This window comes from Manis javanica, chromosome X (genome assembly GCF_040802235.1).
Source record: "Manis javanica isolate MJ-LG chromosome X, MJ_LKY, whole genome shotgun sequence".
NCBI classification, from domain to species: domain Eukaryota; kingdom Metazoa; phylum Chordata; class Mammalia; order Pholidota; family Manidae; genus Manis; species Manis javanica.
In genome coordinates this window covers 101,868,353-101,895,489 of record NC_133174.1, presented here as the reverse complement: position 1 = coordinate 101,895,489, position 27,137 = coordinate 101,868,353, and the positions used below count along the sequence as shown (strand labels likewise).

Sequence of the window (27,137 nt, the reverse complement as noted above, 5' to 3'; positions counted from 1 at the left end):
CAGATGCCGACGGAACATAGCACCTCCGAATGCAACCTCACCTGCGTCTTGCCCACATGTTCTTCCAAGCTTCAAGTCCTTCACACGGATAATTTTTAGAGGCACTCTGCCATTTTCAGGCCTGGCTGACTCAACTCCCTCATTGCCTTTGCCTTACTGGTTTATTTATTCATGTATTTTTCATGTATTTATTTATTCATCATATATTTATTCCCCACCGTGTTCCAAAACAGATATAAGGCAGCTTACAAGAATATACAAAATACAGTATGAGAGCATAAGTTCAAAGTATATAGGAGTATAAAAGGAAAAAAAAAGACAGGAACATGAAATGGAGCCTGGAAGCAAGCTAATACAAAGTGCATACATACCATAGAGTCCCATTATGAGTGCTCTGCATGGGCCACACCTTTAGCTCCAAGCTTTCTAGTAGCCAACAAAAGAGAAACCTGACCCATCTCACACTTCACAGGGTCCATAAAATAAAAAACCATGTGCTCAGATATCCTTCTCCTGGTCTAAGTTCTGAAAACTTTTCTACAGTGAAGTATCATAAAGTGGTGGCAAATTGTCTCTCTCCTCATTTGCTCTCATACCAAGATTTGGCTCCTGGAACAGTCTCCAGCAGACAGATCCTCAACCTTCAAATTCTATCTACTGCTTCTTTTTTTTTTTTCTACTGGCCTCTTGAAGTCCCATTTGGTCAATAAAATATAGCTATTAAAGAGACTTCTTCAAACAAATAAAATTCTCTGCTGTCACCAAAGTAAGTTTTTCATTTCACTGAAGAAATACACAATGTGCCATTACTTCTGACAAAAATTTGGAAAGGACCCTCCCCACAAATACCCAACAAAATAAATGGTTAAACCAGGATGCAATGTGACAAACTATTATACACCATCAAAAATGATATGCAAACTTACCACAAATATAGGAAAATATTCATGATAAAAATTTTAAGTGAAAAAGTAGGATATAAAACTATATATATTATGATTTTAACTATGTAAAAAGCATATATATTATGTGTATATATATATGTGTATATCCCCACTAAAAAATCTGGAAGGCAATCCACTAAAATGTTAACATGGTGTTTGAGTATGGGTGATTTTTATTTCTCCTGTATGCTTTGTTTCTATTGTCACAGTTTTTGATACTGACGTACAATTCTATATCATGAGGAGGAGGGGGACTAAGAGGAAAAATATCAACCCAGGTGGAGTTATCTTTGGCTTGTGAAATGATGGGCAATTTCAGGTTTCTTTTAAATTTTTCTAAAATTGATGTATAAATTCTAGTCAGGACAAAGTTACTTAAGAAAGGAAACAAAAATTCTCAAATCTAGGTTTTGTGGTTGCTCATTTATAAGGTCCAGAATTATATAAATGCAGTAATACCTCATGATTACTTAGCACTTTTTATTTTTACTTTAAATTTACTTAATTTTGTTTACAATGGTACTCTGATGTTTAGAATTACATGTGATTATCAAAAATATTTTCTGAGGTAGGCCAAGTATTACCATCTCCATTTAATAGGTGATGAACCTGAGGCTCAGATAAAGTAATTGACTAACCAAAGTCTCAATAATCAGTGGCAGAGCTGGACTCCAATCCAGGTCTTCAAGAACCCAAGTCCAGTGCTTTTTCCATTTGTTAAAGACTGACTGGTATAACCCAAGTAGTCATGGAGAGGCAGACACATCAAAATGGTAACCCCCCCTTACCTACGAGGGTCACGTTCCTGAATGTCCCCAAGGTAAGAGAGTTCAACTGAGAAAATTATGATTTTAGGAGGTATAAAATAGGGGGGAACAGGGGAAGTGAGGTCACGTGAATTTTTGAAAGCTCTCATAAGTATTTTTTGTGCAGTAAAATAAAACAATTAACAACAGTACATTATGTAAAAAGATAATGAATTTACATAGCTTCAATTAGTAAAAATGATAGGCTTTATACAGTTTCCATTTGGATCCTGGGATGATTTCCAGAGGAGATGGGGATGTACCACTCATTACATGGCAGTGGAAAAGGGGGTAAAAGTGAAGTGATGAACAGAGGTGGCGTGTTAGTTCAAATCATGGATCTCCATGCTCTCAGAATCATCTAAATCCAATCCTGAAATTATAACAACTTGCTTGTGGCTTTAGTCCTATGAAGCAAGTGTATTTAGGTGGTACAACTTAAAGACTTTGGCTCTTCTGAACATGCTTTGGGTCTTCTCAAGTCTTTTTTGAAGACACCATAGCACTTCTGAATACAGGGTTCAGGTTAAATCATTCAAGCTTGGTCTGAAGGCAGCTGATCTAGCACAGGTATTTAAATGGCACTACTTTGATCATGTAGGCTCTTCTGAGGATGCTTTCTTCCCAATGTGGTGGTGTAAGACTCAGCACCTCTTTACAGAGTTCAATTAAATCATTCAAGCTTTGAAGGCAGCTTATTAGTTGTCTAGTAATGGTATTAAACAGCCCTGCTTGGTCGTTTAAGTTCTGTTGAAGATGGTTTCTGTCCAATGTGATTTTTTTGAAGGCATCATAGCACCTCTTTATAGAATTCTGCTAAAGCACATCAAGCTTTGAACAGGTAAGATTTGGCATGTAAGGCACTCATTTTTATTACTTTCTTGGGGGAGGAGGGGTTTAACCTTGTTTTAAAAAATGTGTTTCTATTGCTTTTCAATGTATTTGTCTCTAGTCCCCTAGCTTCTAGTTACCTTCATCATCACTTATGACAATCACCTCATTTGAATTAGTGTCAACAGATTTAGACTCAACTTCAGCCAATGACTGCTCCTGTGCCAAATGTTCAGCCTCATCCACATGTTCTCCCTGATCCAAAGATTCTTTGTCTTCAGGAGGGGTCACTGAAAGATATTTCACTATCTCGATACAAATCTTCTCCCAGGTCCCATTAATGACAGGATCTATTAAACTATCTAATGCCTCTTTTATTAGGAACATAGCATTAGTGATGGTGTGGGAATGCCATGCACTAGGACTTTCAGAGAGAGGAACTTTTGTGACATTTTAAACAACAGTCATGTTGGATTGGCATACATCTTCCTGAATGGTCAAATCAAACACTTATCTAAGGGCTCAGGAATCTGAGACATGTGACTAGTTATCAAGAGAACCTTAACATTAGGATACACGTTAGCAAATGCATCTCAGGTACCAAAAGGACTGTGAACAATCAGTAGGGCTTTGAATTCAAGATTTGTTTCTTTTAAGAAGTAGTCTTGAATTTCCACAAGGAAGTACTGTTCAAACCATTTCTTAAGGACAGAAGGGGTCATACAGGCTTTTCTGTTTACACACCAGTACACCAGAAACTTGGCTTGGGTTTTTCTCATGAGAGGATTTGGGCAGAGCTTTCTGTAGAGTAGTAATAGTTTCACTACAAGGTCACCTGAAGTATTGGCACAAAACAGAAATGTCAGCCTCTCTGCTTTTGCTGATCTCATGTCAGCATCAGCTGGCTCTTGCTTTTTTCCACAGGCAAGGCGGATCATTCAGGGTTTTCCAAAGCATGGCAGTCTCAACAGCACCAAAGATTTGTGCAGGCACATAATCTCCTTCTTCAGCCACTTTCTGCACCTGTGGTGGATCCCACACGGGGCCAGGATCTAGTGGGTTCTTTGAGGCACCACTGTCACATAAGACTTCCTCTCTAGCTTATGGTGCACCAGAAATTTCTCAAACCATCCCTTGCTCCAGGCAAAAAGTTTTTTTTTTCTGGACCCACTTCAGTGTCTGAAAATATGTCTTGAAAATTCCTCTTGCATGGTGCAGATCCCTTGCATGGGAACTGTTTCATTATTCTTTCATTTGGCTTCAATCCAGAGGCTTAAAACCATTTCCATCGTTTCCATCCTTGGGTCATGAGGGCTAAAAGCATCTCTTAGGTGACACAGGTACACAAGAGGCAACACTGGCCCTAATTCAGAGTTTCAGCTTTCTTTATGGGATACATTGTGGATTCAGTAACACCTCATAAGCGACCTACAAAGCTATTTGTTTTACCTTGAGGAAGCAGATCAGGAATTTCCCTTCTCTTCCAAAGACATCACCCTTCTTGCCCCTTTGGCAACTCGCTGTGGTGCAGGTGTGCACGTAACTGGCTTCACCCTCCCCAACCTCAACGATCACATTTACAGAAGCCATGTCTAAGCTTCAGGCAAATTAATGCAACCTGACAATTACTTGAGATTTGATAGGCCCCAGTGTTACAAAGTGTCAGCGTATGATATTTAAGCACCAAATGGTATGATGAACACCACACAATCTATGTTAATAGGTGGTTCATGATATTCAGTGCAAACAGGGCTGTTGTTTGGGGGACAACTGGCAGAAGAGTGACAGAGCAAATGACTCAGAAGTTTCTTCCCACCTTGTGAGACAGTCAGGTAATAATATGGCAACTCGGACTGACTCTTATATACTCAATTCAAAATTTCCACAGTTGTCAAAAAGGTAGACAGAAGTGAATCCACTTATACTCAAATTTCCAATAAGGTCAATTTGCAGTTAGAAAGGGATTACTGTAAATTCACCTCTGCGTTATCAGAAAGAAAGTCACCGTTCATATATTCGAAGACAGTACTGTTGCTACGATTTCCCTTGGCTTAACACTAGGAATTCAACGTTATGTGACAGGCGAGCACAGCATATAAGTGTATTTTCTGTAAACCAATAGTAAGTCTCAATCAAACATTATCCCCTGACACAATGCAACCTCTGAAGATGTAGATGCAAAGGTCAGGCAGGCCCTGAATAGCCAACGCTCAAGAAATGGATGTGTGAGAAAGAAAGTGACAATGAAAGAAAAAACTAGCCCCTTTCCAATGCCCGGCCACTGATACTTTACTTTTATCCCCTCCTCCTGGGAAGATAGAGCGAAGCCTGGCTTTCTTATTCTTCTCTTCAGGGGCCATGGGAAGTGGTTTGGAGCTGTGGTTGAGTGCTGAAGAATCCCGGTTGTTGCTATTCATCCTCAGTGGGGGAGCTGGGGGTTTCTCTTCATTATCCAGGCCGTCAGACATTTTCAGTTATAACTGACTGTACAGCTCCTATAGAAGAGGAAGAGAAACCAAGATTTAAGGAGAGGTCCAAAAAACAACCTAGTAAATAAGGGGATTCTAACATCTTAGAAACAAAAGCATTGGTCTCACGTTGTCTAAGGTTCTTTGGTGGCCGTTTTGAGGGGTCTTTCTCCTAGAGGGGAGGGAGCTGCCTCCCTAAAGACCAAGGATGCAATTTCCCAAAAAGGAAAGTGAGGGCAACAATTAATGGCTTTTCATTATGTTTAAAAAAGGTCCTTTTCTTTGCTCACAATGTAACCCAATTTGCTGCCCTCCACTAATAGTCTCTTAATAAACAATTTCCAATGTTTCTTCTTTAAAAATTCTTCCCTGTGGATGTCATGGTCAAGCAGCACCACGTCCTCCGAGTCTGGAACCAACACAGGTTTGGCCATTAATTTTTAATGGTCCACCACAATGATCTGTCAGTCACTCTGACACTGGGATGCCTTTGGTGTCTGATTCTTACCTGTGTGTATCCGATTTACAAAACACACTCTACTGTTTTATGAGAAAGAATCAAGAAATGATCTGGTAGGCCCAGCAGTCTCAGCAGAGTTGGGGTGTACTAGGTGGGGGAAACAATGCCCCAGCTTCAGGTAGCAGGTAAAAGATAAAGATGGGCCAAATGTCCCCATGAGCAAAGTGGAGCTCAAGGAGAGGACTGCTTCCTCACACACCATCATCTTACTCCTTGTCATGTTTTAGGTCCTGAAACAGGGCTGGTGACAGGTTGTAATGGCCAATCTGGGTTTTAGAAACTTCTCAGCTTGTAATTCCATTAGTCCTTACTATCTTGAGCATAGGAATGAAGACATTTGGGGTTGCATCCCACTGGAGGGTAAAGTGAGCTGGAAAAACATCCCCAAAGAAATGTTTCTGTTTCCAGCTGTTTTCCTATTCTGATTCAAGTCCGTCCATTAGGGGCCTGATACTTGCCACAGCAAGTCAGGTCTTAAGAATAACTTCTAAGTGAATCTCCAAATGCAACAATATCTCTGTGAATTCCTCAAGTATTAACTGGCACTAATCTAGGAGCATAAGAGCTCTCCAGGCACAACTTAGCATATCACTTTACTCCAACATTTACTACCAACAAACCTATGTACAAGAAAAAACACAGGTCTCCTCATTACCTGCTATCATGAGAAATAATCTATTATAATTTTTTAGCTTTTTAATAGTTACATGTGTTACTTATTTTCAGTAATGAACTCTAAATTACCTCATGTGGAAATTTTTTTAAACTTTTCCTGTTGTTGTAAACTGTCTCAAATACATGCAGCCTGTCTGTTTTTCAAGAGTAGGTGACTATCAATTAATAGCTTCTCTATCTGCACATGTAACTGCCAACTAACAGTGGGTGGCTTGATCTTGACTTGGGCAAGAGATCTCTTTTCCTCTGCCTAAGTGTCATGCTTCACATTTATCTTAATGAATTAAAACCAGTTCTGCATTTTTTTCAGTAATCATGGTAGCAAAACCACTCAGTAATAACTATTTTGTCATCGATGACAACTGATCAGTCTCACATTTTCTATGCAGGTAAAACAACATGCTGGTAAATATTTTAACTAGAATATGAAGCCAGTGCTTCATAGGTCTGCATTCCCTTTTGCATTTCGATTTTGATCCTTCTAAATTCACTATTTCTCCAGAAAAAAAGTGAGCTTAAGACTGAGTTCATGAGTGGCATTATTATGTATTGGACAGGTTTCTGGTTTTATTAGGCAATGAGAATTTGCCACCAGCAGATATCACTAATTTTTTTATTTTTGTTTGTTTTACTTTTCTGGTTCAAAAACGATGCCTGGATATGAGGTGATTATACATAAAGTTCAGACATACACAGTCTAGTTTGGTAAAAAGAATGAAATTTCAAAGTTATTGCAAAGGAACTGAGAATTTAAACAGAAATACCTACAAGAGATGTTCCTCAAAAATGTGCCCCACAGGGAGAGAGAGTCACCATATTCTGGATGATACACATTTTCTGATGACATATTACTTAACTTGAGATGACGGGAGTCAGAAAAACACACATGGCCTCTTTAAAATGAAATACAAAGCTGATCTTAGATAACAAAGCACAAGTCTGGGCCAGTTGGGGTTCTAGCGTACGTATGTAATTCAAAGTACTAGGCTCCTTTGTTCGTGTTAATTAGGTATGGCACAGTGGTGTATTTTAGGTCCCAGTTACTCTCTCTGGCTAGAGACTTAACTTCTTTTCAGACTATGTGATTATCCTGACCTTATTTGACCACGTGTATTTTAGACTGTGGTAAGACAAAAGAAAAAAGAACCTCAAACTATATGCTCCTATATTACACTTGAAATTCCTGACCAAAATTTCACCACCACAGGCTTGCTGTGGTCCGCATCATGGGCAGTCTGCAAAGTACCCAGCTTACATGGCCCACCTAGCAAACTGGAACTGTGCTAATTCCATCCAGCTCATCAGGGGATTAGAAGAGGAGTTGGAATCAATCTTTTACCTAGATGGAAATGAAACTGAAGAATCTCCAGTTTCCCATGAGGAATGTGAAGAAGGAAGTAAATAACCACTTAGATCCCCTAGACACTTCAGATTTGGTTTCCCTTGAATTATGCTGATACTACCTCAGGTCTTTATTAGCCTTTACAAGGCATAGCCAATCTCCATCTTTTCATTACTCCAGATAACTCTGATTTGGTGACAAAAGAATAGGGAAGGAGGCTCCTGTTACCTTTAACTCACCTTCAAAGCAAGGGATTCAAAGCATATTTTTGGAAGACCAATGGAGAAAGGGTAAGGACTTGTAAAGAAGCCTTGATGTTAATGCATTTGCTTCCCAAGTGGACGGCATCTCCCAACTACTCCACAAGCGGAGCAGAAAAGGGGATTCTATTATATTATGTTTGTAAACAATGACAATTTACTAAGCCCAGTCCCTCCCTTGAGACAGCTTTCTACAAAGAATCCTATTAATGGATCAATCTGCCTATGATGTCACTATTTCCAAGATCTTGAAAGAGACGATTCTGTTTGGGGTGGCTGTAGGCTCGATTTCAAGAATTATACAAAAGCACCATTCTTCTCAAAGAACCCAATCAAAACAACTATTTATCTTTAAAGTTTAACTGTTGTCCTTCACTTTTGCAATAGAACAGAAACTTGCAAGTGAGTGGCACACTGGGATCTGGTCACAGGCCATTCATTTTACTCTTGGAACTTAGCCCTTAGCCTTGCAGAGGAACAGCTAACTTTAATGGCCAACTAGCAACAGTTTGTTCACAGATTAATTTCATACTTGGCTACTAGGTTCCTCTGAGAGAATTCAAAGAGTTTCTGCAGACGGTGTATATTTTTTATTCCAACATTGGGACTTAACGTGGCTGACCAATACTCTGTAATTACAACTAAAATCCATCAGCAACAAGAGTTGCTTGCATGGTAACCACGGGGCCTGAATACCCCCTTTTCAGAGTACTAGGAAAGATTATTTCTTTTCCCTTCCTCCTTATCTTCCTTTTTCTCTCTTCTCCACTGCCACCTAAGCCGGAGGGCAAGAATTCGCACATAGGCGCATACACAAACACACACTGCCCTTCACTGACATGTCTTTGGACACTGAGATGAACTGCAAAGCATTCGGAGGAAAACTTTTATCAAGATGCACAGCAACTTTGGGTGAAATGATTAGGTTTTATGAACAACTGCCATTATTCTCTCATTCCTCCAAAATGCATTCTTTTAATCAGTGCAGTGCCAGACTAGATACTGAGAGAATGCTTGGTAGGTTAGAAAAGAAAGCCACGAACTTGCATGTTCCAGGAGTCAAGGGGAAAGACAGGCAATCAATGATACATAGCTAATGCGGCCGAAATTCATACTACAGACTGTGTGTTGCACAGTTGTGCCCAGTTGCCATGAGCTACCCAACTGTGTTAAGGGTGAGAATCCAGAAATACTGGCCTTCCAACTTGGCAAGGCCATCTATTAAACCATAAGCAACTGAAATAAATATTTTCATTGGATCTGGTGCCAGAGACAACACACATGTCTGTATTATTCTGTTTGCTTTCAAAACCTAAATAGCTATTTATTTGCATATTTTCCCAATGAGAAACCAACTAACATTGGCCTCCTTTCAAAAACAAAAGCTCAGGCCAGCAGATGCAGAGGCATGATACAATAAACCCCTGAGGTCAAGCTTCAAAACCACCAGCCACACAAGGCTATTACTACGGATGGGTTAGCACATCAATATTGGCTAATATAATTTTCATATCAAACTAGAGGATCTCATACCAGAACAAAAAGATGTAGCCTAGGGGAAATTTCCATGGAGAACTTTCTAACGTTTTTGAGATACCTGCATGGAGAATAGGGTTGCAAGGCACATTGAGCTGAGCGATGACAGCCACACTGACAAGAGCACCTAAGAAAGAAGATGGATTTTAGGATCTCAAAAATGCAGTAAACAAGTCAAAGAATTCTCACTGTGCTAAAACATGAGAGTATTTCAAATTTCTAGAATTGGGGAAATCTTTATAACAAGAATTAGCTCTATAATTCAAGAAAAACTGAACTGTTAATGACACCTTTCAGGCTTGGAGGTATTATATAAACCATTGATTTAAAGTCAGCCAATGTCTCCTTAGGCAACATCAACGCTGGCTGTTCTTTGTATCCGAGGAGGAGTCTGCTGCTTTTACCATGAGAATGATGTATACAGAGAATTATACTTCGGTAGTGTGAAAAAGGATCCCCCAAGAGTCACATGCTGGCTCTTTCCTGAGCTCCCTTGTAAACAAAAGTAAATGTTTTCAAGAGGGCTAGCGAAGCTTCCAGGTATACAGACTGTGACTGGGAAATAAACTATGTTTTGCTAACTAGCCTACACTGATACTAAGCCCACTTCATCTCAGACACATTACCAGAAACTGAACCAACTGGCTCAGACACTTATGACTGACAATGTATCAAGACATAACTGCCAAATAAAAAAAAAAAGAAAAGAAAAACAAACCATCCAGCTTTCCACAAAGGGGGCAATGTATTATAATTTGAAAGAAGGAGCATACATTGCCTTGCATTTCTACAACAACTTGCATCTGACAATTTCTAGCAACTTCTCAGACATTAATTCCCATAATATGCTAAAACGCCAAAGAGGAGAGAGAAAATTTCATCTCATTTTACAGAGAGGAGAATGAGCTGAGTCTGGGTCTCCAAGCTGCTCTTAGCGTAATATGCCCACTCCCAGACAAGGTGGACAATGAAGAGCCTGACCACTAACTATAGGCAGCCAGAGGGACTCAGCTTTGCATTTCCATCATCTTGTCTTAAAGTGCACATAGTCATTACACATGCCACTCCTCTCACTAGATTATAAGCAGCTTGAGGGCAAGGCCCCTCAGTCATAACTGCATGCTTTCATGCCATCTAGTAGGGTGCCTTATTCTCAGCAGGCATCAAGGACACATGTGAGGTAACGAAACAAAACTCTATAGATTCTATGCACTTGTTGCAGCTCAGTCAGTTTTTCACAACATTGCATAAGCCTATATGCCTACTGGAAACAGGTCTGAGCCAAGAAGGCATGTTTGGAAATACCAGCACTTGTCTAACTGTCAAGCAATTGGGTGTTGTGTAGAAGCTGGCTACCATCTGATTTTCAACACCTAATTTTTTACTACACAATTTGTAATGTCCAGTGGGTTCCGTGTCTTCCTCTTATTTGAGCTGGACACCAACACATGAAGAAGGGATTACCCATCCCCTTTTTCACATAAGGAATTTACAGAGCATAGAGGTTTAGTGACTTACCCAGGGTCACAAAGTAATTCAAGGAACTGAGACTAGAATCTCAAACTCTCCTCAATTCCCTTTCCAGTACAACCAGTACCATGTGTATCCAGGTAAACCCACAAATGCATACATGCTCTTCATATATACATTTTAATCCTCCCCAAATATTCATATAACAGTTCTAGCTTTTTCTTTTCAACCCACCTCAGGCTGGTACTTACTGATTTCAAGTGCTTTTCTCATCCAAAGACCCAAGGCTGGGTGATTTACTGAGAGAGCTCCACTAAGTCTCCTTGGCCAGTAGTACCAGTTCTTAGATGGCCTTGTTTTGGAGTCTGTGTGTTCTGGGGCACTCACCAAGGGAACTCTGCTATCAGAGACAGGGGTGTGCTGTTTCAGGGAGCCTCGCCTGGGAGATACCATTACAGTGTGTAATAGAGGGAAGCCATTTCTAAGATCATTTGATCAGGAAAAGCTGAGCTACTTGTTAGGCAGATTTGCAAAAGCAGCTGGATGAGGGAGGGAGGCACTAGCTCTTTTTACAGCCACCTAGTTTCAGTCTTAGATCCTGCAAAAGATAGCTCACTGCTGACACACATACAAGCACAGTTGCACAGAATACATTCATGTTCTCTTTCACACACGCAAGCCAATGAGGTCAGTTCTGCTGTCGTCCTGTTCTCTGCTAACATCTTTATGAGGGACTGCCATTGTTTTCAGCAGGAACTTGGCATTAACTAAATCCAATAAGCCAGCATACTATAGTAGCAAATTTCAATGATAGGTTGCAAATAAGGAAATTGATAACTATACCCCAGCATCCAGACCTCATATACTGCTTCGGCATAGGTTATGTGGAACAAATAGTTATTTTTCAACTGACTTCTTAAGCTTCTAAATGTACGCAGCACCACACTTTATTATTCATTGAGTATGCTGCATGAGCTAATGCCAGGAAAATGCTAATGATCATCTGACGTGTATTTATCTTTACAAACTGACGCGTTATTATGGGCTTCAGTTTTTCATTTCCAACACTGATGCTGCTAAGAAGAGAAAATAAGATGCATAAAGAAAAGAGGAGGAAATTTTTTTAAGCATTAAAAAAAAAAAGTGACTACCTTAAAAGATGCCTCAAAGCAATGTGTGGGGAAAAGAAAAGGGAAGTAAAACCTAGTAATAAAACACTTCCTAGTTCTCAAAACAGAATGGAGTACCCTTGCAAGCATTCAGATGGAAAAAATTCAATGCACAAGTGAGCAGGATATGGTAAACCAACATCTTGAGTCTCTGGGGTTCTAGCTTCTCTATTACTATGCAAAGGTGATAATTATACCCTTCCCTGAGCCACTCCAGTAAAAAAACCCACAGATTTCCTCAAATTCATGCCTAAAACTTCAATTCCCAAATTTGCTGAGGCTTTCTGTATATCGTATAGATGCCTGGAAGCTATTTTCCAACCTGCATGTCACAGCTCATCGTCCTAGGTCTTTGCTCTGTTCTCAATTTCTCTGTACCCCAATAGGCTCTCTACAGGGAAGGTGCCCACTGCAAGTTTGGAGAGAAGAGCTACGTGGGGTCAAGTGGGACCACGGAATTATTTCTAAAAAGGGAATTTTGATCACATTAGCAAAGCTCATATTTCACCAAAAAAAAATTACATCTTGCCAGCACTGCAAGTCAAATAATTTTCTGAGCTGGCATTAAAATGTAGCAAGTCTTCTTTAAGGTTTTGCCCCTTGACCTAAGTTTACATGTCCACATGTTAACAGAGCAGAGCCATGTATCTCATCATCTTATTTGGGGGCTATGGTTAAGGAAGAGGAACTACCATTTTAAAAAAAGGATTGCCTCAAATACTGAAGGAAGAATGGGATATGATAAGACCTATTTCCACCTATCCTGCTTCACAATGATAAACATTCAGCCGGTCATAGCGACTGTGGGAATTCCCTACCTCCTACCACCTACCTCCTACCTCCAAGCAAAGACATTTCTTTTGTCTTGAAGAAAACTAGCCATGGGGTAAGAAACGATCATAATCTCCCCAAACAAATTCCTCTAGAAACCAAAAGCCTTATCTGAAGGATGACCTCACAGTTGAGCATGTTGGCTTTCCCACTATCTTCCTGCATCCAGCCTACACAAGTTCATTTGCAAGTTGTTGGGTCCACCAAGTAGTTGCTTCCCCTTATTGCTCATTACTCTACTACCTGGTTGCAGCTGCCTCTCTTCTCTAGCTATAGCTCATCACTGCTTCATGCTAGAGCACATCCCTGTTCCAGCACATGATCAGCTTAGCTTCCCCAGTGCCCAGTGCTCACATATGCACGAGGAGAAGATTGCCCTGTGCCTGCCTTTCTGTGGCCCTGGGAAGCCCCCAGGCTGAGATCACAGAGTCCAGTCCTCACCTCAAAGGAAGATGTGGTATCCTGGTAGGAAGGTTGCAGATAAAGCAGAAGCAGGATTTGGTGGAAGGAGCTGAGGAGGTAATCAGTCAGTAGTTCTTAAATTATTCCTGTGGAGCCTGAAATGTGGCCTAGAACACATCCTGACAAATACTTGGGGGAGTAAAAGGGGAGGAAATCTAGGTGTTTGTAATAAATTATACTACTACATATTAAAACTCTGTATCAAATAATAGTCATCTCAGAGTGTTCTTTCTCCTTTAAGATTGAGCCTAATACATTCCCTGCACTCACAATCAGGTCAGCCAACTGCCAGCTGGCTTTGTGACCTTTAGCAGGTTGCCTAGTCATGCCCTACACTCTTCTGGCCAGCTTAATAATGACAATCTATGGCTTACACAGACATATATAAAGAGAGGAAAGGTAAAGAAAAGATCTTATATCAGATTAACATTGATTTTTACACAAAAAGAAACCAATAACATGCTTTCTTCCTGTTGATTTCTGGTTGACTTTTGTTTCAAAGAATCCTGAGACCAAAACAGAGACCTACCCTTTGAGGGGTCAGATAGTAACTCTAAGAATACACCTCTTTAGCAACCTATGTGTGCATGCATTCATTTTTTGAACAACAAATAGTTATTGAAGCTTATGTGCCAGGCACCATGCTAGGCATTGGGAATAAAGAGATAAACACCCAACCCTGAATGACATTACAGGCTTGAGCAGTGGATTTCATCTCTGGCTGTACATTATACATAAAACATGTATTAAATATACAGATACAAATATAATGACACAACAAGTTAAGAGCATATGTATTGTAAAATGAAGAGTGCTATAAAAAGAGAGGGACCAGAGCAGTTCAAAGAGGGTGAGTTTCTCTTTAACTGACTATCCTATTGTATGAGCAACCAGTGCCAATAATCATACCTCCATATATAAAGAAAGCATCTGATACTGTTCCAAAGACTTCATCCCCATGCTACCAACATTTATATTACCAGATATTGTGTCACATACAGAGGATATACAAAGAGATGAATAAAGACTAGTCCCTGTCTTCAAAAAGTTCACAGTCCAATGCAGATGGTAGACATGCATACACACAATAGGAAAACCCAATGTGATGAAACCCAGGTAGGCATAGGATACTTTGGAAGGACAGAGCAGGAAGGATAACTAGTGTTCTCATAAGGGTCAGAAAATATAGCACTTGAGCAGGGTATCGAAGGATGAGTAGGAGTTCACCAGGATTTGAAGAGTGTAAAGTGACAGGCTGACGTAAGCCATTATTCAACAGAATATTCCAAACAACAAATGCTCGAAGCATGTTAGAGTACGTTTCCTAGCCTGAACCCCCGTTTCTGCTGAACAAAAGGATGCTGGTGCTATGTAAGAAAGAGAACAGATCTCAAACCTCTGGAAGAAAATAACACGTATGAGACTTTTAAAAGCCAGACACTGACTCCTGATGAACTACAGAGGAAGGGACTGGTGTGGTCTGACACATGGCACTTTCTGGAACTCTTGCCATATATGAGCAGAACGAACCTTCTTTGAGGCATATATTAAAAACACAACATTTGGAAAAAGGAACTCCTTCCTTTCATGTTACATTTAGGAACCAAGTTGTATGTTGTTATGTTTTTAATTTGGGGAGCTGATTTTTGGTTAGGAGTTTCATAAGCCTAGAAGAATTAACTCCAACAAAAGAAGAATGGCTGATTCCAGCTCCACTTCCGGATTATTCTGTGATCTTGAGGAGACCCTTAACTCTTCATCAGTAAATCCACTCATTCAGCATTTACACAGTGTCTAGGACGTGCCTAGGCAGGCAGAGGATGCTTTGGAAGAGTAGAGAAACAGCAACTAATGCCGCCCAGAGGAATCAGAGGATATAGCACTTAAGCAGGGTACTGAAGGATGAGTAGGAGTTTCCCAGGTTCTAGGGCAAGAGGTGAACAAGGTACAACCCCTGCTCTTGAGGAGACATAATGTGTAATGGTTGTTGGCCATGACAGTTCAATGCAAAGATGACAACGGGTGCTGTTGAAGAACAGAGAGAGGGACTTTCAACAGCATGAAGAAGAAGGCTTCACAGAGGAAGTACACTTGAACTGAATTAGGAAGTGTAACCAAATCATGGGGAGGGCAGGTTTCAGGCACAAGGAATAATCTGTGTTGAGGCCCAAAGGAGATTAGAGACAATATAGTGTATTAGAGGAAATATAGGTAACTTGGTGTGGCCACAGCAAAGAGGTGGGATGGTAAAAAATAAGGTCAGTAGAGACCAAGTGGAAAAGGGTTCTGTATTCTTTTCTCTGGGGTTCAGACTCTTCCTGACTAGATTAAAAGGTTTCAAGCCATAGGATGGCATGATTAGCTTTGAATTTCAGACCTATTCCTTGAGGGACAACATAGCAGATGTCTAGGTAGAAGACTGGGGGACTTTTCTTCTCCATGGAGTAGGATGACCTAGGTAGCAAGGTAAAAGTAATTTTGAAAAGGTACAATACTGAGAATGAGCCAGCAGAGAGGAAGTCCAGCCAATATGAGAATAGAAAGACAGGAGAAGAGAGGTTTCAGGAGGGGCCTCTATTTTGGACACTCACCAAAGATGGCAGGGATGCTAGGCCTTGTGGGATGAACTGGGCTCAGGATCCCAAATGGAAGTCTGGGTAGAAATACATTCCTACCCCAAGAGGCCAAGAGGAATGGGGGAGGCCTTTTAGTCTTTAGGGTTTTTGTCAGCTTTACTGAGATATCATTGACAAATAGAAATTGTGTATATTTAAGGTGGACAATAAGATGCTTTGATATATGTACACACTGTGATTGTGAAATGATTACCACAATCAAGTTAATTACACATCCATCACCTTACATGAACACAAATGTTCTTAGAGCTTTGGAGTGAGTGAACTCTGCCTCCGCTATGGTGCTTGGCACTAAAGCCTGGGAACGAGCACACCCTCTACCCACGAAGCAGACATTTTGGTATTAGAATCAAGGGCAGAGGAGTGCCTGTGGCTAGAGACCAGACCTGTGGCTCCACCAGCATCAGGAGTCTCTCCCATACCCCCTCTCCAAAGTTTCTGTACCAGCAATGAAGGTAACCTCACGGAGGGCTTCATGATTTCAAGGCGAAAATTGTAGGACTAGAGAAGACATTAAAACGAGCAAGAAACATTGCCTCAGTGGCTAGATACATGTGTCCTAAAATGACACCAGAAAAGAGGAAACTTTCCATAGGTTAATTCCATTTTTTACTCATGTTAAGTGGGATGAGCACTGACTCCTAGCTGACAGTTGAGCAAAAATAGAGACTTCGAGGAAAGCAGGCAACAAGTCCTGTGAAAATCAGCTGCAAAGAATGATACACTGTTGTTCTGTTATCACAAGGTTCGGGCCTTTTCCAGGCCCTACCTAGAGGGATATGTAAGGATAATACTAAGATCCACCATTGTTGAGCACTTGCTATAGGCCAGACATTGTTATAAAGCTAAATGCTCTCATGTATTAGCTTATTTCATTCTCATAACAACTCAGTGAGGTAGATGCTCTTAGTGTCTCTCCCATTTTATAGATGAGGAAACTGAAGCTTAATGGGACTAAGTGATAGACTCAAACAAGGTTACACAGCAAGAAGTGGCCAAACTGGGATTCAAATGCTGGTCTACTGCCCCCAGAGTTGGTGCTCCTAATGCCCCTATCATAATGGATAAAGGGATTATTAAATATTTTGAAAAGCAGAAAAAATCAGATAAATGCAAGGGGGTGGGTCTCCTCACAGAGTGCTTCTCACTGCATTCCAGTGAATTTTCCTTTCCTCAAATCCAGCCAATCCTGTAAATTATGTCAATTGCTTTTGGTGAGCCTCAGCCTATTGACAGAAGCTATGAAAGGTAACTTTGCCAGGCTATTTCTCTAAAGCCATCTCCTGCAGGAGGTCCACAGCTCACTTCCCTTCTTCTACTATAGGCTGAGTGATAAAGGGCTTAGTTACACACACTTTTGAAAAGATGGCACAGCCCTGTGCTGTGCAAGATGTCTTTGAGGAGGTTTGCTTTGGGAAGTGACTTCCTGCATCCTATCTGCTCTTCCCAGCCACTCATGGGTCCTCAAGGCATTTGGAGCCTGCAGACCACTGCATTACATGATAAAGATTCCTCTAATTCCAAATTTTAAGACTGTTGCCTTGTACTACTGCTCCAGGGTGACTTCATGTTTCTCACTCAAAGGAAAGTACCTCGAGGGCAGAACATGTTTCCTGCACCTATTTGAATCTCCCTCTGGGGCTAGCACTATGCCGGCTCTGTAGGAGGTACAGAATCTAAGCTGGTAATGCCACTGGAATTCTGAGGAAAAGAGGCACCGATCTGTCCTGACCACATGTTGCTGCCCATCCACCCCTTTCAATTTCTTAATTGAGTTTCCCAAGCAGCTGCTCCTGGCCTGGCACTGTGCTAGCACTGGGAATCCAAAGTAAGTAAGATGATGTGGTCTCCACTATCAAAGAAGTTCGCCCTCTGATGGCAGGTGCAGGTGGGGGTAGGTGGTACTCCAGGGTATAGGCTCTTCCCCATGGTATGGCAAAACCTGTATCAAATGGGAGCCTGGGACATATTTTTCACTCATTTTTACTCCAGAGAGACTCCATAAGGGGAAGCCATGAACTAGGGAGGCTTCTACAAGGTGATCTCATGTTCCTGAATCTCTGGTAGGTAACTGGGATGACACAGGACCCTGGCAGCAGCCTCCTGACCTCCTGGTTCATGTCTGGGTTTTGTACTTCTTATTCCTTATGGGGAAATCTATAGCCTGTCTGAAGTGCAAGTGAATTTCTTCAGCTTGTCTTTATCCATGCCTACTGAGGAATTTCTTGTGTTAATTTGTTAGTAACAGCTGTGAAAATTCTAGTGGGGTCTATGTATGCACATGCACACTCACAAGAGAAATGTATTTTACCACCCAGCTAGCTCCTTAACCTTTTCTTTCTCTTTGTTGGATACCATGTCCCAGGGCTACCAGGGTAAAAGCAGATCTGGCTAGATTAGAGGTACCTGGAAGCAGGACTGCCCTTTCCATGTGTCTCATCAGCAGGCAATTCCAGACCATAAACATAAAATCAGAAACACACACTTGTGCATAGGAAACTATTAAGGGTCCATAAAGAAACATATCCTCTACCTTCCCTGCCCCTTGGGAGAGAAATGAGGTGGCACGTTAAACCATAAACTTCCAGAAAATAAGCCATCTAAACCCCGGCCTCTTTTAGATAGGACTGGCACAGGTGCTATTATTACCAGAGAGGATTTCTGTGAAACGACTTACACCTGATCTGTGGTCTCAGTTTTTTCTTTTTAACCCTACACATAAACTCCACTCCTTGCTGTTCTAGAAAGATCTAGTTGTACTGGCATCAATGCTACTCTTTCTGTGGCCACAGGTTGCTGGAAAACCTTATAGCAGAGGTGAGGAGAGCACTAGTAGCAAGTGGGGGGAAAAGTGACGACTGTTGATTATGAACTGTTACCTGCACCTGGGTGTGTTACCACGTGTGTGCCAGTGAGAAAGTGTGAGGACGTGGCACTCTCAGTGTGGGGCATGTATAAGGGATTGGGAAAGTACAGATGGGCGTGTGCCTGAGCGTGTGAGTCAATGTAAGCACGTGTGAATCCAGGTGAGTAGATGGGGGAAGGGGGATCATCCCAGTGAGGGAGCGTAGGTCAGTGACAACGTAGGTGTCAGTGTGGAAGTGGTGGCATGAGATCCCGGGTAAGCATCCAGAGAGAGTGTGTCAGGTGAGAATCAGTGTGTTTATGCAGCAGTGACTGGGTGGCCATGTGAGCAAGTGTGGTTGTGTAAGGGAGGATGTGGTGGGTGAGTGAGTCCATGTGGCCCCATGTGGGATCAGTAGCTGCCCGGGTGTGAGTGCGTGTATCCACGTGAACTGACTGAAACAATGGGCATGGCGTGGGTCACTGTGCTGTGTGCCAGTGTAAACACAGATCAGTGGCTGATGTGAATGTGTGTGGCAATGTGAGTGGGGGTGTGTCATATGAGGGTACAAGAGTGGAAATGAGTGTGTGGGGAGTGTGTCTGTGCCAGTGCAAATATGTGCGATGCTCAAATTGGAGCTAGAGCATTCAAGGGTGTACCTGTGAATGTACCTGAGTGTGAGGGAGTGTGGCCGTGCGGAAGTGTATGATTTTGAGTGTGAGCTTGTCAATGTGAGAATATGTGAAAATGTGAGGCTGCAGCTAGGTAAGCAGGGTGTGCAGTGTGCCCGTGTTAATGTGAATCTGTGTGAGTACTCAATGTGAGTGAGCATGTGTATGCGTCAGTGTTGGTCAATGTGACATACCTGAGTGTATGGCTGTGTATGAGTGTGAGGGTCAGGGGATGTATTCACAAAAATGGCTGAGCTTCTAAGAGTGACTGTGTGCGTGTGGTTGTATCTGAGGATGTATGCTTGTGAGCTTGGTGAAGAGTGCTGTTATGTCTCAGTGTAAAGCTAGGTATATGAATGCAAATTTATGTCAAAATGAGTTTCGTGTGTGAGTGTGACAGGTAGGGAGACTGCATCAGTGCTGAGTATACGAGTGCAAGAGCATTAAATTCTGAGTGTAGGAACGCAAGGAAATACAAGCATTTAAATGGGTGAGATCGTGTTTATGGTGGGAATACATATACATGCATGCACATGTGTGTGTCCCTGTGATGAGTTATGAGTTGTGTAAATATGTGACTATGAAGAGGAAATAGTGCAAGTGCAAATGTGTGGAAGTGTATGACAAACAGGCAGGGAAAAGTCAACATGGGTGTTGTGAGTTATTTTTTAATTTTTAGGAATTTGAGGGTCAAAGGTGATTCTACCATCTGTATGGACATGAGTGTGGAAGTGTGACTGTTGAGTGTGTGAGAGTGTAAGAAAGTGAAAAAGTGGGAGTGGGTGAGAATGTGAGGGTGGGGTATATGGCAAGTGTGAGTGTCAGTATGAAAACGTGCACCTGTGAGTATCTGGCAGTATGACTGTGTCTGTATAGAGTATGTCTGCAACATGGTTGTGTGTGAGGTGAGGAGGTAAGAGTGATTGCCACCGTGAATGTGTCCAGTGCAAAAAGTGAGTGTGAGTCAAGGAGGTAGATATGATTGTATGAATGTACAAGAGCACACAGTATACTTGTGAGAGAGAGTGTGTGTGTATATGTGTGTGCATATGTATGAGCCCTGAAGGGTACTAAAATCATTTGGGAGGCTGAGAAACTCTCTAGGAAGTGTCCTTCCAAAAACACAATGTGTGTGCGCTTACAGGCAAGTTACTTGGCCCCTCTCAACCTCTATCTCCTCACTGGTAAACAGTGATGATAACAACAGCGACACCACGAACTAGAATCACGTCTACAATCAGAAACAAGAACAGAAACTATTAGAAAAAATACGTACCTGACAGTGTTACTATAGGGTCAAATGGTGTCCCTCAGGTAAAATGTCTAGCACAGTGCCGGCAACAGTAGACACTCAATAAATACAAGTTATTACTGCAGCTGTCATGGAACACCCAAGGGAGATCCAGGGGCTTGCTCCTCATTGTAGACAGTTCTAGTTACCTTCTGTTGCTCAAGGCCTGCAGAGGATCCCCTACCAGAGCAGCTCCAGGAAGCTGAATGCATCAGTATCAGCAAGGCTGTAATTTCATACCTTCAATTTCATGGCCGAAACTCGGAAGCGTGCCCTGCACAAAGGGGCATCACAGAAACACCTGCCACTAAGTGGCAGGGTCCTTTGTCTGCAGGCCCAGTGCAGGCTCAGCGTGAAAGGGAATTCACGGCAGATGCCTGTTTGTGTTTCTCTTGTTGGCTGTTTATGTTGCTTGGTTCATTGTTTCTGACTTGGGCGCTGTGAGAGCTGCCTAAGCAACTGGCAAATGACGGACAGAAGACCAGACGGAGGTGGAGGGACAGGGAGATACAGACAGGCAACTGGACTGTAGCATACAGCAACAGAAGGCCAGATAGAGAAGCCAACAGAGAGAGCTGTAAGCACTGCCTGAGCAGAAAAGCGACAGGTGGATGACCCAAGAGACAGTCCAGGAAACTTGAGAGAAGTGAAGAGGAAGAGAGAGGCCCTCACGCAAAAACTGTGGGGGAACCATCAGGCACTTGAAAGAGAGACCAGAGACCTGTGAGATCTAGCCCCTACCCCTGAAAAGCTTGCAGTCTAGCTAACCTGCCAAGATGAATACTCCAGAAATCACACATGAATGATTTAAGACATACAGAAGCAAGAGCTGAGCTACACTACACACTACAGACTCAAATGATGCTGACAGCTGGGGGAGAAAGTGCTCCCTGGTTGGGTGGGAAGGCAGAGGGAAGGTTCTGGAAGGTTTAAATTAAGCCTGCCAGGCCCAGAAGCTGGGATGGACGGGGTGGGAGTACACCTTGAAAAGGAAGGTAAAAGTAAGCTTATGGGGCAGCAGACATTATAGGAACTGATTGGTGAGTTTGTGGCATGTGGCTGAAATGCCACTTCACATCAGGAAAGGAAAGCAGGAGGAGGGAAATGACAGCTTGACAGGAAGCACATCTGTGTTACACTGAAGTTCTTAGATGGAGCTTGACCTGTGCAAAGCCCTTGGCAACGACTGTTAGGCTGTTTCTCTTACTCACCCCAGGATGTGGGTCAAGGCTGCCATTCCCATACTAGAGATTGGAGAAGCACGTGACCAAGGGCCACCATATGGGGCACAATCCCCCAGAAAATAGGGGCTGCTTCCTGATGCCTGGCTGGTGAGGCCTGGGCAGTATCTTTAATGGGGAGCTCTGGTGGAAAGGTGGCATTTACCTGGATTCAGAGATCCCTAACTCCCTGGCCTGGAATCCATTACTCACCTTGCACTGCCACCGCTGCAGGACCTCAGCACAGGTGGGTGCTGCCCGTTAGAAGGGACCGGGCTGCCTTCAGCTCCCACAGACTTAGTGCTGGGCGCACCAGCTGCCGCAAGATGCAAGGACTCGGCTGCTCTTTCTTGGGGGAAACCTGCCGAGAGAAGCATTGTGGGGGAGTGGGAACCTCCTTCCCCAGCTGCTACTAGCCCCTCATCCAGCCCCCCAAATATCACACACACACATACACACTATAGGGAATTTCTGAAAATTCCTTAAGAAGGCAGAGAATCAGAGAGGCGAGAAGTGCAAAAAGGTGTTTGTATAGGAATGCAGAACAGGGCCCTGAACTGGGAGGTTCAAGCTGGAAACTGCTGACACTTCCCCACTCTGGATCTGCTTGCTAACAAGTGGAACAGACCTGCCTTGGAACAGTCACCCTGGGCACATGTGGGAGGACTAAAGCGTATAACAGAGGTGAAGTATTTGCACATTTACGGGAGGTGGCACAGTCCAGCGTCCAATAGGAAGCTGAGAGGTGATAGCAAATCCAGGTAGGCCCTGAGGATACCTGAGCTTCCTGAAGACCTGGCACTGCTGTTCCATTTCTTTCATCCCTCCACCCCAAATATCCTCTTCCACTTCCACTTCCCTTCTCAACAAGCGCCTTCACTGGGCCAGGGGTCAGCAGAGCACTCTGAGGTTCCCTAATTTGCTATCACCTCACAGCCGCTGAGGGCCTCAGCCTCTGATCCTAATGAGAACTTCCTCTGCCTTCCCCTGATCTCCATCACAGGGATGTCCTCCTCAGTCTTCCCCAGAGTTCTTAGGGTGAATATATTCTATAATACAATTTTGGTGACAATTTGCCCTATCTTCCTTGCAGGGGTTTCCATGTCCTACCATGAAGGAGCCAGGCTCTCTTCAACCTTCCCTTCTCTGCCTTTCCCCATCAACTGAGCCTCTCAAGGAGACGGAGCTTCCTTTGATGACACTCCATGCTCTGCCACCCTTCCTGCCCTCCCCATTTCCCTCCATGCTGTTGTGTTCTCAGAAGAAAACCAGCACCTATATGCCAACTCCCAACAAAGCCAGATCCAGGCCAGCGCACATCCTATTCAAGGACACCAATGTACAGGGTCCCCATGCATAGACATGGATGGGTGGGTGGTCAGCTAAAGGTGGAGACAGTAAAAGTGAAGCCTCAAGGAGCCAAGAAAAGCCCTGTGACCCCCAATTTCCCCGTTCTTGAATAAAAAGACCAAGCCATACCCCAGGTCTGCCACTAACTCATGGCAAGCCTGCAGAGCATGTCTGCCTCCAGCAACCTGGCATTCCATGTGCTTCCAACACACATATTCCATGTAGTCTTTCCAGATCCCAGCCCCTGCCCTGGAGTGGTGTGCCTGCCCTTCCCTTGGTGCATGAGCTCATCCTGCAGGGAGGTGGACTGGGGGTAGGGCAGTAAGGGCTGCCAAAGCTCCAGAGAGAATGGCCACAAGAAGTCCACTGCCTATCCCTGGAGGCTGCACGCACTCATGGAAGTGGGGGACAACAGTGGGGGTGGGGGGGATGCACCAGCCTGTACTAACCAAGCACCTTCAGGTTTCTCTGCAAGATCAAGAGCTTTCTTTAGGCCTACCTCCACCTCCTCTCAGCTGCTTAACTCCATAGCAACCTGCTTCAAACCCACCAGTGGCCCAGCTGGGGCCAAAGCTGATGGGATTGGCAGGACACAGCACTCCCCCTGGTGGCCATACTCCTCTTGCCTGCCTGTGGCTGAGCGTGTTGGGAGTGGGGAGCTGTATCCTGTGTGTAAGCACATGCTGGGGCAAGTATATCTCTGCTGCTCCTGTACCACGTTGTGTGTGTGTGTGCCATGTCATATCAATACAACATTGAGGAGTGTGAAAGTGTGCATCACGCTGGGGGTGTGTGCAGTTGTATTCACGTTATGCCATGTATGTGTATTCTGTCCATACCATATTGTGCATGTGCTGTGGGTCTGCACTGGGTTGCATGTGTATTGTATCTATTCCGTGTTGTGTGTGTGCCACACATCTAATCCATACTGTGTGTCATATATCTATGCCATAATTGTGTGTATTGTTTTTTGTGTGTCCATATTGCCTTGTGTCTGCACCTGTGGCATATCCTCCTACTGGAGGCTGGGGGAGGCATCAGTACACGTATCCTGTGCCTACCAGCACAGCAGCCTTCCTGCTTTCTAGCTTCCTGCACGCATCTCTGTCTGGGGACTAGGGCTATCACCTTGGGAACAACTACTGTGGACAACCACTCTCTTTGCCACAGAGCCCTCCCAGGCAGGTGCCTGGTCGAGCACTGAAGACAGCTGGGAGAGGAGTTCTGGACCCTTTTTCAGGCCCAAAGAATGAAAGTGGGCATCAGGGAGATGGCTCCATCTCCCAACTCCCAGCCCCGTCCATTAGAAGAAGGGCCTGCAGGAAGCTGCCGTTGCCCCAGTTTCTCCTTTAAGCCAGTTGGGAGGACTGGAGCTCTTCTCCACAGGCAGTAACAGTGGCACAAGGGGTTAGCGCTGGCCCAGGAGCTGACCATGGGATGCATGGGGAGCTCTGCCAAAGCTGTCCCTGCTGCGGTCACTAGAGGGCGCAACTGTCCTGATTATTAGGGGCAGTGTCTCTGTAGGGTGCAGAATTCCAAAAAGCCCACCTGGTTCAGAGACAGATGGGGCAGAAAGACAGCAGGAAACAGCTACACAGTCTAAGCCAGGCTCTTCCTTCACCCTCACCCCAGACCCTTCTGTTTTGAGGCTAAGTTAGGGAGTCAAGGCCAGAGTGCCCATCTGCCCCTCCCTACCCACAATGTGTAAGACCCCCATAGAGCTTTTCAGGGGCTTGGTTATAGGGTTCCTAGTAGATACTCCACATAGGGTTCTTTTTTCCCTCCTGCTCCCCATTCACAAGAAATAAAAGTAAAGCTGCACCAGTGAAAGAGATGAAATGTGTAGTAGTCATGGGCTTGTTTTGCATTGTTTTCCCCAAAATTGGAGGGCATAGCAATAAGTGAGATTTTGTAGGGATAAATTGCCTGGTGTGGGGAAGGGGTTGTCCTTTAGCGGACCTGTTATTACCAAGAACAAATGGACCCACTTCCTAAAATGTCATGACCATCTTAGAAACCACCTAGTCCAAGCCCATCATTTGAGAGGCAAGGAAAAGTGAGGCCCAGAGAGGGCCACAAACAGACCACACCACCTGACTTCTGACTCCCAGGGTTTGTTCCACCCCAACTGTTGGTCCTCTAGTCCCTGAAAACTTCCTTCTCCAAATCCAGCACTGTCCCACCTCAGGGCAAAACCCTGGCCTCTTTGTCCACTGTGTAGGCTCCAAGACTGTCCTATTCCATTACGAGGATAAGTGTCCTGGGCCTTTCCGTGCCCACACCTTTGGAATGATTTCCATTCCCCACAAGTAAATTGTTCACCTCTTTCCAGTCTTCAGGGTGCACCTCCCCCATTTTGCTTCTCACCCACAGATCCAGCTCTAGCTATTGCTGTTTTGCTCTGCACTGCATCCCCCTGGGGTGCCACTGAGATTGCCCCAAACTGCAGATAATTGACCGAATGTGCAAATCAGACACGGACCCATTGCACTGATTAACATTTCCAATTAAAAATCCTGGTTAGGCGGTGTGTATTAGTGACTACAGTAATCACTGCGTACATAAATGCAAATACCTTTCAAAGTCACAAAGCGTAGTAGGAAGTGACACTTTTTTGTGGGGCGTGGGGGAGGGGGATGGAAATGGACTGCCAGGCCCAGGGATTCATTTGGTTCTCTGGTACCACTAAATTAGATTTTAAAATTATGGCTGTTACTTGACCCAAGGCTCAGGCTTCAAACCACAAATGGAGGACTCTGGTCCTGGGCGCTGCTGCCCTTTCCCGCCCCCTGCTGGAGAAGCTGGATAGTGCCGACTCTGGCTGACGAAGCCACCCCAGGCCCTGCAGAGGTAAACACCTAGCCTCTGGCAGGTGGGGAACAGCAGGGCAGCTGAAGCTGCACCCCAGATGCCTCAGCAGCTGCACCTACCTTCTAGAGCAGTGGTTTTCACTGTCCATTGCCCATACAGGGTCTCATGGGTCCCTGAGAAGTAGGCTTTTTTTTTTTTTGAGTACCAGCAGATATCCCCATGCCTGGAGCAGGGGGCCCAGCCCTGGCTCCAGCCCACCTCACGTAAAAATAGTCAACCTACCTGTCTTGAGCCCTTCAAATATCCCCAACTCCCCTTCGGAACCCTGGCTCCCCCCCATCCCCACTCCCTTCCCTTACCCAGGAGGAAAGAGCCAGTTGTTGAGGCTGCCACTCATGGAGTTTCTTCTTCCCTTGACCGAAGTTACCAGCTCCTGTAGGTGGATTACACCAGTGGGAATGCTATCGATTCTCCAAATACAGACAACTCATCCCCCTAAGTCTGGGAGGAGCCACAGGTGCCTCAACCACCAAAATTTCCCCATCTCATCAGGGAAATCAGGGCCTTTGGGATCCTGGTAAGACAATGGCTTTTTCCTTCTTGTCTCTCTATGGCTTTGTTCCTACCTACTCCATCTGATCTTACCTACTTAATCTACCTGAAGTCTAGATCTGATTTTCTCCCCCTTGGCCACTCGAGTCTCTGATGGAGGCAGCACCTCCCTATCATCAGTTATTTCCTCATTTCCCTTACCTGTCATAGCCACTCCTCTCCCCTCAAACACCTCAGCAAGCTTGTTTGCTCCATACACCAATTCCGCCTCGAACCAGAAAATCTGTAACCTGTGAGATAGTCAACTAGTCTAAACATCTGGGTGTCGTGGCCCCCTGCCTGTGCCCCTATCACAGGTGAACCTCTTATTTCTGCCGGATCTCCTCTAAGGCTCACTGGCCTGCCTGGAGGCTTTGAGGGCCTGCTCCTTGACATCTAAGGTCCCTC

At 43.9% G+C, this 27,137-nt stretch overlaps 1 protein-coding gene across 14 annotated transcripts in view; it reads right to left on the bottom strand.

Moving 5' to 3' along the window:
- Window positions 1-27,137, bottom strand: part of PAK3 (p21 (RAC1) activated kinase 3) — a 289,242-nt gene that overhangs the window by 104,508 nt on the left and 157,597 nt on the right. For 8 of the 14 annotated variants that reach the window (XM_073227406.1, XM_037004766.2, XM_073227398.1 and 5 more), the window contains 3 exons: window positions 26,498-26,571; window positions 22,191-22,338; window positions 4,875-5,076 (listed from right to left, as the gene is read on the bottom strand). In XM_073227406.1, coding sequence (XP_073083507.1) covers window positions 4,875-5,049 — 175 coding nt within the window. In that variant the 5' untranslated portion in view covers window positions 5,050-5,076; window positions 22,191-22,338; window positions 26,498-26,571. Of the gene's footprint in view, window positions 1-4,874; window positions 5,077-9,443; window positions 9,510-22,190; window positions 22,339-26,497; window positions 26,572-27,137 lie in introns of all 14 variants that reach the window. The other 6 variants (XM_073227404.1, XM_073227403.1, XM_073227405.1 and 3 more) reach the window with 3 other exon arrangements.